The 20,994-nt window shown below is 36.0% G+C and overlaps 1 protein-coding gene across 1 annotated transcript; it reads right to left on the bottom strand.

Moving 5' to 3' along the window:
- Positions 1-1,382: 1,382 nt before the first annotated feature.
- Positions 1,383-20,961, bottom strand: LOC110441511 (alpha-N-acetylglucosaminidase-like). The gene is made up of 23 exons (XM_021484683.1): positions 20,847-20,961; positions 20,417-20,459; positions 19,384-19,541; positions 19,068-19,252; positions 18,743-18,890; positions 18,275-18,345; positions 17,352-17,513; positions 16,941-17,006; positions 16,237-16,300; positions 15,859-15,929; positions 15,264-15,338; positions 14,715-14,796; positions 13,959-14,108; positions 12,092-12,234; positions 11,675-11,747; positions 10,216-10,311; positions 6,748-6,833; positions 5,398-5,502; positions 4,317-4,500; positions 3,588-3,631; positions 3,389-3,446; positions 2,977-3,076; positions 1,383-2,616 (listed from the first exon to the last, which is right to left on the bottom strand). Exons 1-23 carry the CDS (start codon positions 20,871-20,873, stop codon positions 2,393-2,395), a joined length of 2,415 nt encoding a protein of 804 aa, XP_021340358.1. The 5' UTR covers positions 20,874-20,961; the 3' UTR covers positions 1,383-2,392.
- Positions 20,962-20,994: the final 33 nt, after the last annotated feature.

Here is a 20,994-nt window from a genome sequence, read left to right as displayed (position 1 = left end):
TAACAGCACTGTTTTGGGACTGTATAACAGCACTGTTGGGTACTGTATAACAGCACTGCTTTTGTACTGTATAAGGGGACTGTTTGGTACTGTATAACAGAACTGTTTTGGTACTGTATAACGGCACTGTTTGGTACTGTATAACGGCACTGTTTTGGTACTGTATAGAACTGTTTGGTACTGTATACCAGCACTGTTTGGTACTGTATTACTGCACTGTTTGGTACTGTATAAGAGCACTGTTTTGGTACTGTATAACGGCACTGTTTGGTACTGTATAACGGCACTGTTTGGTACTGTATAACGGCACTGTTTTGGTACTGTATAGCACTGTTTGGTACTGTATATCAGCGCTGTTTGGTACTGTATAACATCACTGTTTTGGTACTGTATAACGGCACTGTTTTGGTACTGTATAACGGCACTGTTTGGTACTGTATAAGAGCACTGTTTTGGTACTGTATAAAAGCACTGTTTGGTACTGTATAAGAGCACTGTTTTGGTACTGTATAGCACTGTTTGGTACTGTATATCAGCACTGTTTGGTACTGTATTACTGCACTGTTTGGTACTGTATAACGGCACTGTTTTGGTACTGTATAAAAGCACTGTTTTGGTAATGTATAGTACTGTTTGTTACTGTATAACAGCATTGTTTTGTACTGTATAACAGCTCTGTTTTGGTACTGTACATGTATAACAGCACTGTTTTAGTACTGTATAACAGCACTGTATAACAGCACTGTTTTGTACTGTATAACTGCACTGTTTGGTACTGTATAACGGCACTGTTTTGGTACTGTATAGAACTGTTTGGTACTGTATACCAGCACTGTTTTGGTACTGTATAACGGCACTGTTTTGGTACTGTATAGCACTGTTTGGTACTGTATAAGAGCACTGTTTTGGTACTGTATAGCTCTGTTTGGTACTGTATAACAGCACTGTTTGGTACTGTATAACAGCACAGGAAAGAGAGATCATATTTCTTACATACTTTTTATAAAAATATACATTGTCCCAAGAATTTGATCAAAAACATTTCAGCTGTTAAATGTTCTAAATGGCTTGTTATCATTACCATAGTATTCAAATACATTTTAATGTCTGAATTTTGTACACAGGAACAATACCTTGATATCTATCCAATACAAAATTAAATATATATTTTTAATGATATGTATTTTTTTAACAAATTAAAACAAATCTTCTGGGCAAGTTTCATCAATCGCTGATATATAATTGTAATGTATTAGATATCACTTTTATCACATAAGTAAAATATGTATTCAATGTATTAAAAAAAATACCGATCCATATATTCCATCTAAAAACTGATGACAAAAGTCGATGAATTTTAATATCAAATTAGAAAATGTGTCACGTTTGGTCCCCAGATTTTTCTTCTTGCTGGTAGGCCCAATGTGTAATTTAAATATTTCACATGCTACACCACAAAAAATGTTAGCATAACACAGGAATGTGATGGCTTCTTTTTCAAAATATCACACATGGTCCATTATAAAGTCATTCATCTCTCTCTCTAAACAAATTGCAATGCTATTATATACTGACCGGCAAAATTAAGTATACACTTTATAAAAATGCATCAAATCATTTTATTTCATCATGATAAAGTCAATTTTAAATCGTAAATATACACTATCAGGAATGCCGTCAAGTACCAAAAAGGCATACAGTCTTACAGAACAAAGTAAGGGTCATTTAATTTTTCATGTGATTTTGATGTCACAACTGTACACAGTTAAAATACACTTGTGACGTCAATATCTTGTGTGTCCGTCATTCCTATTAGCTTCTACCCATAGCGTTTTCTCAAGGACAACGCTAACTGTCGTTTTGATTCGATGCTATTCATGGATTAAGGATGCCTTGATCCAGACATGGCACTATTTCACATCGACGTCCCGCTCCAGAGAGTTGGTTGACATGTCCTACTCGTTGATAACACTTCAAAAGGCACTTAATCGTAAACCTTGTACAATTTATCACATGTGCCACAATACGTTGTGTTGTCCTGGCTTGTAGCATCCCAATCGCACGATTTCCACCCACTACTGAAGGGCTAGCCATAATGCTGACACATTAAAACCTAACGGCCTTTGAAAGGGAAGCTTACCGAGGGCACCTTGTGCAATTTGCATGCGCTCAGGGTATAAAATGTATGGAAGCCAATATCTGAACTAACATCAAAAAGATTCACTGCGATTTTTGGATTTTTGAAACCTGACAATGCATGATGCGATTCCACCAATATGACATTGGTTTGGCGATAAACATTATGTTTGGAAACAATTTCTTTATTTTAAAATTGATCCTTTATTTTGCCCTTCAGTATATATCACAATTTTCCAACCAAATTATGTATTATTTATCCATACAGACTTTTTCTCCGTGATGTAGAAACTCCAGGTTTCTGATACATTCTATATTTTCTGTCTCTGTTATCAGGGACAATTTTTCGACCATACTTTCTCTCTATCCAATCACGTTTGTCTGTTTTAGAGGATTTCGTTCTTAGCAACTTGAGAGCTGAAAGACTAGCATCAGGTCGATATCTCAAGTGAATGTCCTTGACAATTGCCAGCGAGTCACCTGAAAAGGGATGTGAATTAATTGTAGTACAAACTTGATAAAACAACCCATCTCAACTCTGACTTTAGTTCTTAAATATATTGACAAAACAATATTAGATTTTTGAGTATTTTTTTTTTTGAATATGACTATATGACTATTTTTGCTATATAATATGCATATAACATTTGATTTTCAAACTCTACAAAAAGATAGAAAAGAAAAACATCATATTTGTTGAATAACACATAAATCTTCGAATTTGATTAAATATATGTTGCATTTCCACACATTTCTATTACATATTTATTAAAAAGGAAGAACAGTGACAGGTAATTTTTAAATTGGCAAATGACCTTCATCCCAATTTATTCCACTGACCTTTGGGTTCCGTCGCCATTGGAGTAAGGTCAAAGGTAAAAGATATCTCCACTTTGTTGAGCACAACTTGGTCAAAGAGAGCCTGATCAAAACTTGTCTTCTACAATAAACAGTGACAGTAATTTAGGCACAACTGAAGGGCCAACACCATCTCTCAAACTGGTAGGCAGATTGAGGTTTTGATAGAAATATTTTCACAGCAAGTGTTTTCTTACTAAAAAATGACAACAATTAACCCTTTCACCCCTATGTAACTTTAGTAGACTCTACCATGCATTGATCTGGATGAGTCCATTATGGTCTACAGTGGGAAAGGGTAAACATGCTTTTATAAAATTTCAAAATAATACTTTTTACAATACAATGATGTATGCAAGTGAAATTTCAGTAATAATGAATTAGTTTTTCTTACATTATAAAGGCATCCCCTTAGGTTTTCCACAAACAACTCCCAGCGAGGCATGTAATACCTGAAAAAAGTAAGCAAGACTTCAGCAAATGGAGCTATTACTTCCATTAATTAGGAAGTAATTTCATAAGGAAGCAGTGCTTTATATAGATATTTGAATCTGCTTTGAACAAGCGACTTGACTTTGTACAAAATTGCTTACCTTTCTATTAAACCTGCCCATTGCTTATTGGCATAATCAAGAATCTGAAATGAAATTTTCATCAATGTAAATAATTAAAAATAATCAATTATTGATTGTAAATAATGCTGAAGTTATGCATATACAGCATTAAAATAAAAAAAAAGGAAATAATATATAAAACTTGATTTTTTTTGATTTTTTTTTAAGAATTGTTGGCTAAAAATTTGAAAAGGCTTTTTACAATAGAACCTGAGTTGGATCTTTGGCCAAAAGGCTTCATGACATTTCAGTCTTGTAAAACTTATAAAATACTACTAAAAATTGCTTAATCAATATAACATTGCTTGATTATATTTAATTAGTTGTAAGAATTTGATTTCTGTGACCTAGAAAGAGGGTCAAGGTCATTCATCTCAACAAACTTGGTAGTCCTTCATCTCATCATGCTACTGGCATTCCAATTTTACCATGCATTCATATTCATATATATGACATCATACACACCAAACTCCAGAAGATTTGTTTTTAAACTATGGGGCGAGCAAGTTGCAGTCAAAGGTTTGAATGTGTTGAAATAATAATTGTGTCGTAAAAGGTAAAACATTATATCCCATTTTGCCATATACACATTTTCTTTATGGCTCTGATTACATTTACACAATCTCGAAAGATTTAGTCTGTAGAAAAACTGTTATACTGGTTGTGGTCACAAGGTAATGTAATAAGACAAATTAAAGCCTGCTTTACCTCCCCTCGTGGTCCCCAGAGTGTCACCTGGTTGCGTGCATTGTACTCATACAGAAAGCGTTCATCTATGTTGGTAGACTTGGCCTGGGCCGCTGCGATCCAGCGTCCCATCAGGAAGTGAGGATCTGAGGCCAGGACTGTGTCCATATCCTTCAAGAGCCCCACTAACTTATCTCCTATAGTCCTGTACCAAATGTAAATAAGTAATGTGGGATCACATGCACACCCTTCAGGAACACCAACAACTTATCTCCTATATAGCCCTGTACCAAATGCAAATGAAAAATATGGGAACACATCCACACCCTCCAGGAGCCCCAACAACTTATCTCCTGTTATCCTGTACCAAAGGTAAACAAACAATAAACAATCACATCCATACCATTCAGTAGCCCCATCCTACAATTTAGCTCCTACAACACTCTACCAAAAATATATAAATTTTACTGGAGCACAATGATACAATTCTAGACTTGGCTTTCGTAATCTTGTACTCAACAAAAAATACAGGACCAATCATGAGCTCCGCTAATTATACTCCTTTAGTCCTATTTAAGTTTATTTAACAATGTATGGCCATATCACATATTAAGCATACTTTCCAGAATCCTAATCCACCAAAAAATGAATGGACAGACTAGCTGATTCCAGTATATACTCCACAACCCTACCTGGAAGCAGATCACTTTAGGAGGTTCGATAATAACAAACCTTGTTAAACTTTTAGAAGTTCAGAGAACCTGTCTGATCCCCCTGAACGTGCCCTTTAATCTTGTATCCGATATTCAGGATCACTCTGTTGATCTGCCAAAGATTTGTCAGTCAGATTTTGTTTTACATAACTTTGACTTTCCACATCAATCGAAAACCTGAGTATCTTCTAAACAATATACGAACACACTTCATCAAGACAATACCATCTTTCTGGCCATTTCAATACAGATATTCCTTTTGTTCCTCCAAGCAAACCTTGTGACATCATAATATATCTTTCAGATCTAAATATAATTTGTGAAGCATGAAATAAGATAATTTCTGCATGACCCTGTTCATTTATTTTTTGAGAGGATATATTATTTACGTGACTGAAGCGAGGTCTTTCCCTTTGTAGGCATTCACTAAGTCCTGGTAGTAACTTAGGGAGAGAATCTGGAGACTGTTCCGAGTCACATCCACCAAATCATACCTGTAAAACAAAACATTGATGTGACAGTGATCTAATTACAGCACAATAACCTGATAAAGCATTAATAATTATAATAATAATATTTATTCAGGTAAAATAGGCATGTTATTACAAGATATCACAATTTAGAATAAAACATATAATTAAAATCACAATGCAGCTTGTAAATAAAAAAGAGTATTTTGTTTTAAGAGTGAGAATAATAATAGATCTGACCTAATAAAAGTTTTTTTTAATTCAATCATTGACATATATGTAAAAAAAAAAAGGCAGATATTACTATAAAATGAGACACGCTATTTTAGTAAATGAAGGTATTTATAATTAGGTCACATAATAGGAGTGGTGGTGATTGCCATTTACCTAGGATTACCCATAAAAGCCACAAAGTGGCTTATTTCCGATGGGGTCCTTTAAAAATGGAAGAAAAATAAGAAAAAAAGTAAGAAAAAAAGTGGCCTTAATATAATAAATAATGACATCAAACAGTGACCTTTTAATGACAAAATAACAGTGATATAACATACTGGCTTTAATGAAACATATTTATCTTATACCAGAAACAGTACCTTGTTGGGACAGAGTTATCATGACATAACACAATGACCTTAATGTTCCACAATGACCTAGATATGACAAAATGCCTGATATATTGTACATACAGCAGCGACTTAGTTTGGCACTAGACCTGATATGACAAGAGTGACCTTAATGTAAGGTTCAGAGCATTACCATGACTTTTGTTCCGTGACCTTGACAGGACAGATTACATTGTTCAACAGGACACACTCCGTGACCTTGACAGGACAGATTACATTGTTCAACAGGACACACTCCGTGACCTTGACAGGACAGATCACATTGTTCAACAGGACACACTCCGTGACCTTGACAGGACAGATTACATTGTTCAACAGGACACACTCTGTGACCTTGACAGGACAGATCACATTGTTCAACAGGACACACTAAGTACTATGTTAGAATATGACATTTGAGGAATAAGGCAAACTCATGACTCACCGAGAAAATTATCTTCCCCTAGATGAAGCCTATAGCTAATAAACTGTAGGCTTTCACCTGACTGATCAGGATGTGAGTACATACCTGGTGTATGTATTAAGTCAGTAAACTGATTAGGATTTGGCTCTGTCATTTCTATGAAGTTATCTCCCTGAACAGCAAAGTCAGGGATAAAGTCAAATTAACAAGCTACTTTTATATAAAGTTAGGCTATCTACTTACATAAACAGAGTATTATTGACGAACTGATCTGCAGCCAGAACCAGGATATCCCAGGCTATGTAAAGGTCTTCAGGCTCATACCAAAGCTGCCAAATACATAGAAAGGCACAAAAATTAATATACAGTACTATTAAATAAGTAGCTCTCATATTTAATTAAGTCACTAAGGTCTAATTAATGCATCACTTTCATATTAAGTCTGACAGAAAGTGCATTTATGCAAAGATTTCTATTTTCTTCCTTCCTAATCAGTTTACTGACTTAATACATACACCAGGTATGTACTCACATCCTGTTCAGTACACTGACTTAATACATACACCAGGTATGCACTCACATCCTGATCAGTACACTGACTTAATACATACACCAGGTGTGTACTCACATTCTGATCAGTACACTGACTTAAAACATACACCAGGTGTGTACTCACATCCTGATCAGTACACTGACTTAATACATACACCACGTATGTACTCACATCCTGATCGGTACACTGACTTAATACATACACCAGATATGTACTCACATCCCGATCAGAACACTGACTTAATACATACACCAGGTATGTACTCACATCCTGATCAGTACACTGACTTAATACGTACACTGACTTAATACATACACCAGGTGTGTACTCATCACATCCTGATCAGTACACTGACTTAATACATACACCAGGTGTGTACTCGCATCCAGATCAGTACACTGACTTAATACATACACCACGTATGTACTCACATCCTGATCAGTACACTGCCTTAATACATACATCAGGTGTGTACTCACATCCTGATCAGAACACTGACTTAATACATACACCAGGTATGTAGTCACATCCTGATATATCTTGAAGAGTATATATCAGGATGTGAGTACATACACCAGGTATGTACTCACATCCTGATCTGTACACTGACTTAATACATACACCACGTATGTACTCACATCCTGATCGGTACACTGACTTAATACATACCCCAGATATGTACTCACATCCCGATCAGAACACTGACTTAATAGATACACCAGGTATGTACTCACATCCTGATCAGTGCACTGACTTAATACATACATCAGGTGTGTTCTCACATCCTGATCAGTACACTGACTTAATACATACATCAGGTGTGTACTCACGTCCTGATCAGTACACTGACTTAATACATACATCAGGTGTGTTCTCACATCCTGATCAGTACACTGACTTAATACGTACACTGACTTAATACATACACCAGGTACTCACATTCTGATCAGTACACTGACTTAATACGTACACTGACTTAATACATACACCAGGTGTGTACTCATCACATCCTGATCAGTACACTGACTTAATACATACATCAGGTGTGTACTCACGTCCTGATCAGTACACTGACTTAATACATACACCAGATGTGTACTCATCACATCCTGATCAGTACACTGACTTAATACATACATCAGGTGTGTACTCACGTCCTGATCAGTACACTGACTTAATATGTACACTGACTTAATACATACACCAGGTATGTGCTCACATCCTGATCAGTACACTGACTTAATACGTACACTGACTTAATACATACACCAGGTGTGTACTCACATCCTGATCAGTTCACTGACTTAATACATACACCAGGTATGTACTCACATCCTGATATATCTTGAAGAGTATATGCAAAAATTAATATAAATGGCAATAAACACATTATTTTGCTAAGAAATGACAATGAACATTTTCTTACTGAAAATCAGATATTAAATTAAAATGAATGTTTGCTGTTAAACAATATAATAGGCCTGTAGATATTGCCATCATACATCCTGGTGTATCATTGGAGTTCACCGTGGTCTGACTTATACTCACATCCTGGTGTATCATTGGAGTTAACAGTGGTCTGACCTATACTCACATCCTGGTGTATCATTGGAGTTAACAGTGGTCTGACCTATACTCACATCCTGGTGTATCATTGGAGTTAACCGTGGTCTGACCTATACTCACATCCTGGTGTATCATTGGAGTTAACCGTGGTCTGACCTATACTCACATCCTGGTGTATCATTGGAGTTAACCGTGGTCTGACCTATACTCACATCCTGGTGTATCATTGGAGTTAACCGTGGTCTGACCTATACTCACATCCTGGTGTATCATTGGAGTTAACCGTGGTCTGACCTATACTCACATCCTGGTGTATCATTGGAGTTAACCGTGGTCTGACCTATACTCACATCCTGGTGTATCATTGGAGTTAACCGTGGTCTGACCTATACTCACATCCTGGTGTATCATTGGAGTTAACCGTGGTCTGACCTATACTCACATCCTGGTGTATCATTGGAGTTAACCGTGGTCTGACCTATACTCACATCCTGGTGTATCATTGGAGTTAACCGTGGTCTGACCTATACTCACATCCTGGTGTATCATTGGAGTTAACCGTGGTCTGACCTATACTCACATCCTGGTGTATCATTGGAGTTAACCGTGGTCTGACCTATACTCACATCCTGGTGTATCATTGGAGTTAACCGTGGTCTGACCTATACTCACATCCTGGTGTATCATTGGAGTTAACCGTGGTCTGACCTATACTCACATCCTGGTGTATCATTGGAGTTAACCGTGGTCTGACCTATACTCACATCCTGGTGTATCATTGGAGTTAACCGTGGTCTGACCTATACTCACATCCTGGTGTATCATTGGAGTTAACCGTGGTCTGACCTATACTCACATCCTGGTGTATCATTGGAGTTAACCGTGGTCTGACCTATACTCACATCCTGGTGTATCATTGGAGTTAACCGTGGTCTGACCTATACTCACATCCTGGTGTATCATTGGAGTTAACCGTGGTCTGACCTATACTCACATCCTGGTGTATCATTGGAGTTAACCGTGGTCTGACCTATACTCACATCCTGGTGTATCATTGGAGTTAACCGTGGTCTGACCTATACTCACATCCTGGTGTATCATTGGAGTTAACCGTGGTCTGACCTATACTCACATCCTGGTGTATCATTGGAGTTAACCGTGGTCTGACCTATACTCACATCCTGGTGTATCATTGGAGTTAACCGTGGTCTGACCTATACTCACATCCTGGTGTATCATTGGAGTTAACCGTGGTCTGACCTATACTCACATCCTGGTGTATCATTGGAGTTAACCGTGGTCTGACCTATACTCACATCCTGGTGTATCATTGGAGTTAACCGTGGTCTGACCTATACTCACATCCTGGTGTATCATTGGAGTTAACCGTGGTCTGACCTATACTCACATCCTGGTGTATCATTGGAGTTAACCGTGGTCTGACCTATACTCACATCCTGGTGTATCATTGGAGTTAACCGTGGTCTGACCTATACTCACATCCTGGTGTATCATTGGAGTTAACAGTGGTCTGACCTATACTCACATCCTGGTGTATCATTGGAGTTCACCGTGGTCTGACTTATACTCACATCCTGGTGTATCATTGGAGTTAACCGTGGTCTGACCGTGGGAATAATGTTGAGATTGTTGTCATGGTGACCATCAGAGCAGTTGTAAATACTCAGCTAAAGGCAAACAAAAAATTATGAAATAAAAAAATAATCCAAAAAGAACAAGAAAAAAGTTTGCAGCAAGCTTTATTGGAAGTCAAATATACAATCTGTTTAGCCTATCAGTGTGTAAAATGAAGGGTTGCTTAATTATTATTCTTTCTAACAGAACTAGTTGTCTGCAACAAAATTTGTTGATAACTGCACACATTATCTTATTTAAACAATATCTTTTTACCAGAAATGTAGCAAAAGAATTAAGCACAAGCTATATAACAACATAAATTATGCCCTCTCCAGAAATGGTGAAAAACAATTAAAAGAGACCCAATGCAATGCTGACAAATTGTTCAAAGTTACTTCAAATCCAAAATGTCTTAGCTTATCACAGGCCATTGAGGCCATCTTGGACATTTTGATCAGCACAAAAAATAACAAGACTTGTTGGGGACTTCGTGAAGAACATTTGCACGAAAAGGAGTTTATCAGTGCAGCTGTTCTTGGGATAAAATGTCTCGGCCAATCAGAAGCCAGTGCATCTAGAAACATTTGTACAAATGTTGAAGTCAACAGTTTCGTACATTCTTGAGAAGAGGTAATTGAATTAAAAATGTCTTGGCCAATCAAAGGTCATGGTGGACATCTTGAAATTCTGGAATGAGATAAAAATTAATAACACTTGCATGGGTTGGGAAATCATAATTAAGGAATAATTGTACCAAGTTTGAGGCCAATTAGTTCAGTGGTTCTGAGGAAGAAGTTGAAAATGTAAATTGAAATGAAGGACACTGACAGATGAAGACAGATGGCAATGACTCTCATGCTTAATCATGTGAGCTAATAAAGGCAAACAAAGACAGCACTCTAAACTTATTCATGTTTTGTTTTAGGGTTTTTCTCTTCATTCTGTGCGTCTTAGTGTTTTTGCTCAAGTTATATAGAATCTGAAATAACATCGATTGAAGCTGGAAATTTCCCATACCCATGCAGCTGAAAGCAGAATAAGACCAATGTATTGTGGTAATACATTTTCCCCATTCAAGTTACATGATATGCAAAAATGTTAGCTTCCTCATTCCATTTTATTTTTTCTTAATTGATTTTGTACATCAGTCATAATGACAGAATGGTTGTTATTTACATATTTAAAAACTTCCCTTATGTAATAAAATCAAACTGATTCATTATTCTGCAATCTCCATATAAAAGGACCAATTCTAAGAAAGGTAAAACAAAATTGCAATGGGATACGTTCACAATAATCTCTGATCTGATATACAGCCTCAAATGTTAGCAAACATCTATTAGTAACGAGATAGCTAACCTTGAGATAATGCCAGGCAAGATCTACATACTTGTCATACTTTCCGTATCTTACCTTGAGATAGTGCCAGGCAAGATCCACATACTTGTCATACTTTCCGTATCTTCTGGTTGCATAATCAGTTACCCTGAAATTTAGAAGAAAAATTGTTTCCAATAAACAAAGTGAGTTGTAAAACAAACAAAATATATCCATGCAGCTAAGTTTTGTAGAAATTTTAAACCAAAACCTTATTGCTATAGTATCTATGCATACATAAGCATCATTATATATATTTGAAAAACAAACAGATGTACAGAAATTATATGGCAAAAACACCAATCCACCATAGCCTGAAACTGTATGTCCTTCAGTGTTTTTTTACTTGTCATCTCTAACATTATTCAGCTTAGATAATTAAAATTCAGCAATTGCCATTGGTGCAAATTAGATCCATAAGAAATGATATTAAATTCACGTTTTGAGTCGTACCATTTTCCTACATCTCTAGGTTCAGTTCTCCAGGTGTTTTCAGCAAAGAACTCGTAAATGACCTCATTCTGATATATGCCCTCTGGTGTGATTCCGATGCCAACCATGGTACTGTTAGGGAAAGCCCGCCCATCAAATGGACCCTGATCAAGCAATTTGGATCAAAGGTTAGCATTTGATCTTACCTAGCTAGGTATACAGTGCACAGTTGGTGTTTTCTATGTACAAATAATTGACAATCAAACACTCCTAATGTAATGGATTCAATAGAGCTTCTTACTAATAAAAAAACTCTAAAAGAATAAAGGAATCTCAACACAACAAGGAAGTTTTGTATGATTTACTGTCTACATGTTTCCGCCTGCTATGCAGCCATTATCATGTCAAAGGTATATTTTGGCTAAAGCCTAAATACAGCAATGCGGTTCAAAAATATTTACATTATGATAAGCTACATTATGACAACACAACAGTTGTGATGTTAGTAGTGTAAAACAGTTCATCCTGTTGTTTCTGGAATATTCCCCTACACGGCTGCATGCTTCGACTCCATCCTTAATTTATTTTTGGGGTTAATTGCGATCTGTGACTTTAACCGCAATATACTTTTGTCCTATCCCTTGCATCCTTCCGGATCCGCTCTATCCCAAATACTGCGCCATAGTATGGCCAAAGGAACTTTTGGAACAACAGAACTTGCCCAAACTTGGAGGCAATTGACCACATGTACAGAATATTCCATAAACAACTTGCCATTATGTTAATCTTTATGTACCACATTTCTGTACCTTAGGATTTAGCTGCAATAAACCTTTGCCCTGATGATGGCCGCAAAGCAGGCCAAAACATATAGACAGTAAATCACACTAACATCTGTGTTGCATTGAGATTCCTTTATTCTTTTAGTATAGGTACAAACAGTAAAATGGATCAGTTTGTGTCGGAGTTAAGCATAGGTTGGGTTCGTGTGTTCCAGTTGAAACAGTTCAGGTGGCATAAATAATCTGCGATAAAGGAAAACACTTTGACCAGAATGGTGTTGAACTTATGGGCATAGCTAAAAAAGCACAGTTTTGGAGTTCTGTAACAAATAGATAATAATATATCTAACATGTCCTTCTTTCATGCATGCACTAAATTTCATAACAATTCCTAAGAAATACTTGTGAATGGAACTTGTTTTTGCAGAAATAATGCAAACTAGGGATTAATATCAACATTTTAAGTTTCAGTCAGACACATCTGGCCCCGTTGAAATGCATGTGCCAAATTCTCCTGTGGCCAGCATTGTTTAAATTGAGCTGCCTGAGCCTGTCATTTTCTTTTCAGGTTCAGCTGATTGAAATGGTGGAACCCGATACATGAAAGGGACCATAGCATACCAACATTTTGACAAGGTTAAGTATATTGAAAGTAGCAAATAGAGGTTCTTAAATCAAGCATGACTCATCAATAGCTACAAACAGTATTCAAGCATTGAAACACAATTTAAGTGAAACATGAAAAAAAGATCAAAGCTTCAATTATTTACCACATTATCATTAATGAAACAATTTTATACAATATGCACAAAGTCAAAAAATGTCCTACAATATGAACAAAGTCATACAATGTCCTACAATATGAACAAAGTCATACAATGTCATACAATATGAACAAAGTCAATGTCAGTCAATGTTTTGATAATATCAACAACTTCAAACCATCAGTCATATGCATTTCCAATACATATATGTCAAACACATCAATCTTGTAATCAAAACCACATAATGTTATACAATACCAAACAATATCTATATATGTCAAACAGTGTTTGATATACCGAGGTATTTCCAGAAATCAAAGTGATGGTACCTCAGCTACTTACATTGTTGATGTTGAGAAACGCTCCATACATTTCAGACGATCCCCCAAAGTTGTGTAGCATACACCAAATAAATGGCTGGCCGTAGTAAGATTGTGTCGTTGTAAATATTGGAGCAATTTCAGAGTACAAATCTAACACAATCATTTTCCCCTGAAAATACAAGTCATAGGTAATTGTTAGCTGAAAACTGTCACATAACTAATCGAAACAAATAAGAAAACATTTTTTTTTACAATCATTATATAGATTTAATTATTCCAAAACAACTATATTTTGCAACTACAAAATGTATTATAAAGCACCTTTTATTGACTTATAATTAACAATCTAGTCGACCCGCATGTTAATTGTCTTAGATAAGCTAGCATGCCATCTACAGCACCACATGACCATCCCAATTTGAAAATCATATCCACAGTAAAACATTGTAAATACTCTCTTTCACTTAAAAGAGGATTTTTGGTCCGACTGAGTTTATTACCAATCTTTTAACTCTAGATATTTCAAATAGGATATCAGTGGGGAAAAAAAGAGCTTTTTATTTTCAAAACAACTTTGACATAAAAAAGTTTAAATGTACATTTAATAAATTGTTTCTCATAGCATGTCACTTTCATTTTACATTTATTGTGTATTAAACAAGTATTTGTCACTTCAATATAAATTAGCTGAATTTTGATTCTACTAATGTGACGTATAAAAAAGATGACCCGTAGGAGAAATAAACTGGTGATGGAAGTAAATGTAAGGACCTACCGTTGGAACACCAGTAAGGTAGGCCTTTATCTGTTCAGGTTTCCAGAACCATACTGACTGGAACAACCATCCCTGCATCAGCCTTAAATACCAACAAGTATGACAGTATACATACTGTACAGGCTAGCATGTTTTAGTTTGTTTGTTAATAACTTAATGGCTCGGCAACAGTAATATCATATTGTACCAGGTAGCGATGATAATGAGACACACATGTACAAACACATCACAATGGACTAACTTATAACACAGTTAAATCTACCTGTTGTATTAGTGAAATCGTACTTACATATTTCTACACACTGTCATGTATTATAAGTGAACATTTTAGTAAAATATAATGTTCCTTTGATTCCATATCCATAAGTCTCAATTTCTGTTGACCATTTTAAAATTCTAATATCCATACCAATCATGAATTTCTGCCTACTAATTTTTGCTGTTAGAAAACCATGACCTATAACTCGCACTTTGAGATACTTAAATACAATCTTTTAACATAGGAAATATCTGGTAATGATGATTATTTTCATATGTGCATGTTGTTACCATATTCCTTGTGGATCAGCATCCAAAACAACTTCATAAATGGTGCGGGAAGCCTTGGCCAGGTATTCTGGGGCACTGTTAAGTAAATACAATAATAACCATTGACCCTGGTATAACAGGTACATGTTGTGTAAATGCTAGACTGGCTACCAGCCCCTAAGTTTTTACAAAGAATTTCCAGCTGAATTTTACTACTAGTTGTTCTCCCCCAGTTTAGAACGTAGGCTAGCTTCAGACATCCAAGTAATCAAAGTTATTTGAGTTCATCTTTTTCTAATTATCCCAATATTCCAGAGACTGGGGACAATCTATGTAAATGGTGATATGACTGTTAATATCAACCAATCTAGGTTGTAATTCCGGGTCACTGGGAAGTAATTACAATTTCTTATAATTATGAATGACCCAAATATAGATTATGTAAATGTTGATGCAGCTGATTAGATTTGACATTGCACTCTGCTAAAACATTCTCTGCTCCCATCATGATTTATCAATCTAATCAAAATTAGACTTGTAATTACTTGTAGAGGAGCGGAATAACAAGTCTAACTGATGGTTCCTGTAGAAAGCCATTGATATTTTATATACCTACTTTGATTTAGGGTCCATCTCATTGAAGGTGTCAATATTGTAGATATGGTCTGTACCAAACTCGTTCATCATCTGAAATCTCAATAGAAGTTTAAATTAGCTGCATGAATAAATGTAGCCAAGCTTTGAGAGAATAATAAATACAAAAAAAGTTCAAACTACTATGGGTTTTTTTCATGAAATAATGTCATTAAGATATCCCATACCATGTTGATCAGACTTTTTTCATCAACATATGAAAAACTATTCTATAACAAACATAAACAATATATATTCTGTTGACAATTATGGAACCTAGGAGACTGGACCATAAAGTCTGTACTGTATTTACATGATCATACACATGAATTGTATATGATTAAAAAATTATAAAGTATACCTCCTTAAGGAACTGCACACCAATCTGTTTGAAGAGCGGGTCATCAAAGTCTAGGAGGAGGTTGCTGGGGAGGCAAGAATTAAGTACCATGTTACAACTGAAACATATTGTCTGTATATTCTGCTAGTCAATCTACCACATTTATCTCTGACTCAACATAGGGGTTGCGCTTATTGCAGGACCATGAATTCAATTTTGATTAGCATTTCTACTGCACTGTATTTGAAAGTTGGGAGGGGGGTGGCCTATCACCAGCCATTCATGTTCAGTTAGAGAAAGAACAATTCTTCTGATGTAGATATACTATGAAGCAGCCATCACTTACTAAAACAAACATCTCATTAATAAGGAAATACAGATACAATTTGTGTTCATCATATGTGTTCCTATGGGACCTGATGGTTTTTCAATTGGAACATTTTAAATGAACACAACAGTATGCGATTGCCAAGTACTGTACAACTAGTAGTACTACGACTGCAGTGTCAATATCCACGACACACACATCAAACATGTAGTATAACATAAACTGGATGATCTTAGAAAATGAAACATTTTAATGATTGTGTTTCAAGCCTGTTAAAATGATCAATGTGATACATGTCTTATATCCATCAAAAAGTTAAATATTCTTCTATAATTGTGAGAGATACATATACTGTAGTATAAATGGAAACCATTTACAAGTCTCTGTATAAACATACCAACAGTAGGTTCCATTGAACCCTGCCCAGTCAGGCAGTCGGGATACATTTGACTCGGGAAACAGCCTACAAACAAACAAAAACAGGGAGCCAGTAACACTGGTTTCAGTCTCTGATATTTGTTTTTCGTTTCACCTAATTGAATAAAACACCTTGGACTGTTAATCTGCATGCTTTTACAGGTAATCACAAAACAAATTTTGGTTAATGAAAATTTAAATAAAAGTCAAAAAATTGAACTTTAGTGTTACATATTACAGCCAATTATCCAGTTGCAAAATTGCTCAAATTTAAAAAAAAAGTTTATAGACAAAGAAATCAACTTTTTGTCCAATTGAAATAAAGAGAAAATATGGGGTGCTTTATTTTTTTTGATCTTGGCTTAAAGATGAACCATATTCAGTTATTCACCATGTGATAGCCTCAGGAACATGTCCAGCAAAACCTGGCAGGACAGGAATCATTCCAAGCTCCCTGGCCCGGTCAAGGATCTTGTGTTGTAGGACCAACTGCTGATCAATCCAGGACTGAGGTAGTGGTCCGCCCCAACCATGCATGTTACCCATTCTTGACCTGTCAGGGGAGATAACACATGATAGAGGGAGATAAGGCATGGCAATTGTTCAGTAAAGTACTGATACATCCAATTTATTTCTACAACCTGTCAGGGGAGATAGCATATATTACAAGGGGACACAACTCATGGCTTTATCTGTTTTGTGAGGTCACAAGTGGTCCATCCAGACCATGTAAGCTATATCAAGGGAGATAACACAATCCAAGGCACATAGCTCTTGCCTGTCACTGTTCAGTGAAATGGTGGTCCACTCTATCCATGCATCCCATTATTAATCTATCAGGGCAGATAACTCAGAGTATTATTACATTAGAGCAGTGGTTCATCCCAAGCATGATGTCCGTAGGGATTACACTCGTCAAGATAAACAATAAGGGCCATGTTTTGTCTGGGTTTGACCAATTGTTCAAGACTTGCTGATTTACAAATGATATAAGAATGAAACCTTCAAGCCAAGGACCAAAATTAGAGGTCCGATATAAAAAGATGTAAAAGGAAACTGGTAGACTGCAGTGATCTACATAAACAAGGTGAAATAACTCGTAATGTAGGGAGATAATAACATAACTTATTTGAGGTACCGCTGGTAAACATTTTTACTGCAGTAATCTCTCAATATTAGATATTATGTATCTTCGTTATGTATCTTCGTTACTTTAAACATCAGAAATCTCATTCTCTAAGAGAAAGAAGTGTTTTTTTTCAATTCTTGTTATGGTTCAGTTAACTTTGACATATGTTATAAGATCATTCTCACCAAGCAAGAAAGGCTGGGCCACCAAAATGTCTCTGTATGTCATACATTGTGAATCCCATTCTCATGTAGACCTGTAAAAGTTTTAAATTATAATATATATATTTACATGTATATAATATTTCTCCAAAAACTTTCTCAATTGTTTGGAAATGCACCTGTCATTAATTCCTTCAGCAAAAAGATAATACTAAAATCTAATATGATTCTTCTTAAATACTATACCACAAACATACAAGTGTTTATTTTTTATGACCTGAAAATTGCTTATGCTAAAATAACTAATATGTAATTTATTATATCCTGTTACTTGAGAATTAGATTTGTGTTAGATATAGAGTTAGGAATAAAGATTTCTGATATAAATGAATTTCCCTGTTACTCTGAAAATCAATCTAGATTGAAAATTAGTGTGTTTAATAGTTATCAAGATAGAGTACAGGTACAAAATACCAATGTTTTAAGTTTTACCCGTTGAAATATGGCCTCCTGTCCAGTGAAGGCCAGTGGCATGTTGATTCCGTGTAGAGCCATCCAGTCCAACTGTTGTTGCCAGTCGGTCCAGTTATACCACACAAACGAGTAGTCTACTGTACACACATTCTGGTAGTACCGGAACCTGGTTAACATACAGACAACAAACCTGATAAAACAGGGGATATCACATGTACTCATGATCAGTACAATGTATTTGTGTACTGAATGGTTATGTAAAGTTCTATCCAAACCACAGAACTAAAGCCAGTAAAGAACAAAGTAAAAGATTTTCAATTCATAGTAAATGACGAAGCAATACCTGTCATTGGTAGTCACTTTGATGCCTGGGGCAGGAACCTTGGGTAGGGGGGATGGGATGTTCATCTGTTGCCCTGCCCATGTGTACTGACACCCACAGTGATTGGTCAAGTAGTAATACAGTCCCATTGCAACAGCAACACCTGTCGTCCCAGTAATATTGACATAGGGTCCAGATGTGATGATCTACAGTAAATGAAGAAAAAAAGAATTCCAACTTAACAGCTGAACATTAATACCGGGTATTCATAATGTTAATGATAATCACACCTTTCATATTTTAACAAATTTCTGAAAGAAAGTATTCTTTAAGTCACCTGAAAAGTGTCTCTGTTTTGTGGTCCTAAGGTAGATGATATGGCTGCTTTGAACTCATTGGCTCTTTTCCCAACAATACGTCCAATCAAGGCCTGTGCAGCCGCTGCCTGTGTTTCTTGTGATGCCTTTGGCTTAAGGTGATCCAGTGTTTGAAATTCTGAGAAAAAAAATCAATTAGAGAGACAAAATATGAAATAATATAAACATATGATATCACAAAAAGAATACTCACAAAATTTTAACAGAATATGAAAGAAAAAACAAATTATGCTCAGATTGACAATTCAGAAAAACTTTATGGGTGTCACCTACATGTATAGGTAAAATGCAGGAACTAGCTAGCTGCTTAATTTTTACTATTCATCAACTATGAATAATTTCTCTTATGCTTGTGTAGCGGAACTGGACTGGGGCAATAAATGGCTACCAGATAGTTCAATTGGTAAAGCGTCCATCTAGAGTTCGGAGGGTTCCGGCAGTCTGGCGGTTACATTTTCTCTTTCTCCATGCTGTAACAAAATTGTTGAGCTTGCCAACACTTGTTTCAAGCATTGGGAATACGCTTAGCAAGGGGATACCCATACTTGGGTTGTAAAGAGTTGTATCTTCGGGGGCAAAGACTTAGAAAAAGGAGGGAGGAATGTAGCAGAACTGGACTTGGGCGATCGTCCACGACCAAATAGCTCAATTGGTATGGCATACGTCTAGAGTACGAAGGTAACAGGTTCGAATCCAAGTCTGGCCATTACATTTTTCTCTTTCTTCTGTTACACTTGATTGGTAGACGTGTTACAGACGAACACTAGCAGCCTGTAGAAATGCTAAGTGGTTGCATGTATGCCAAAAATTGTCAGTTGCACCATACACAGCTGTTTCTTAAGACCTTCTAGGATATCCAAATCGGTCTCAATTAACGTTATAACAGAACGTTAGGAGTGTAAAATTATATAGATTAAAAAAACACAGAAGACAGAAATTACATGTAAAATTTAAATGTCCTTAGAGTCATGATGCGAGTTAGATAATATTTACCTTTTAAAGCTCCAACTGTAGAAATCAACAGAAGCAGGGCAACCTGTGGAATTTAAAAGACACAGTTATAAGGAGAACTTGATATGTGTTCAGTAATANCCCCCCCCCCCCCCCCCCCCTACATTAAATATATATTATTTGAACGAGTAACGTGCAATATTGCAATATCTTATAATCCACAATGGTACAATATAACTGTCTGATTATTGTGTTATATCTGATGGTAAATATATCTGGTTCAGCGTGAGCTTCTATTTATTTAGGCTTATGATAACCGTTCAATAAAAGCGAAAGTAACCATAACGGTTTACATAATGACAGTGGTTATAACTGCCTAAATTTATGGGAATGCTACCAGCGAGACAATAAAATAATCAAACATATGCGTAAAAACTATAGTAAGATAGTAAATATGTTATTAAAATCTTACAAATATCCTGGTAATTGCCGGATACATCGTAACCTCTCAGCATCAGGAGAGCATCAGTGTCGCAACAGGTGGTGTCGTCTGTCATGTGACAATTCATTCATTCGGAATATTCTTTTCGAAAACCACCGAGAAATCGGAAAGATTTAAC

This window comes from Mizuhopecten yessoensis, unplaced genomic scaffold (genome assembly GCF_002113885.1).
Source record: "Mizuhopecten yessoensis strain PY_sf001 unplaced genomic scaffold, ASM211388v2 scaffold716009, whole genome shotgun sequence".
NCBI lineage: Eukaryota > Metazoa > Mollusca > Bivalvia > Pectinida > Pectinidae > Mizuhopecten > Mizuhopecten yessoensis.
The sequence above is the reverse complement of the archived record's forward strand: the minus strand, read 5'-3'. Positions and strand labels throughout refer to the sequence as shown.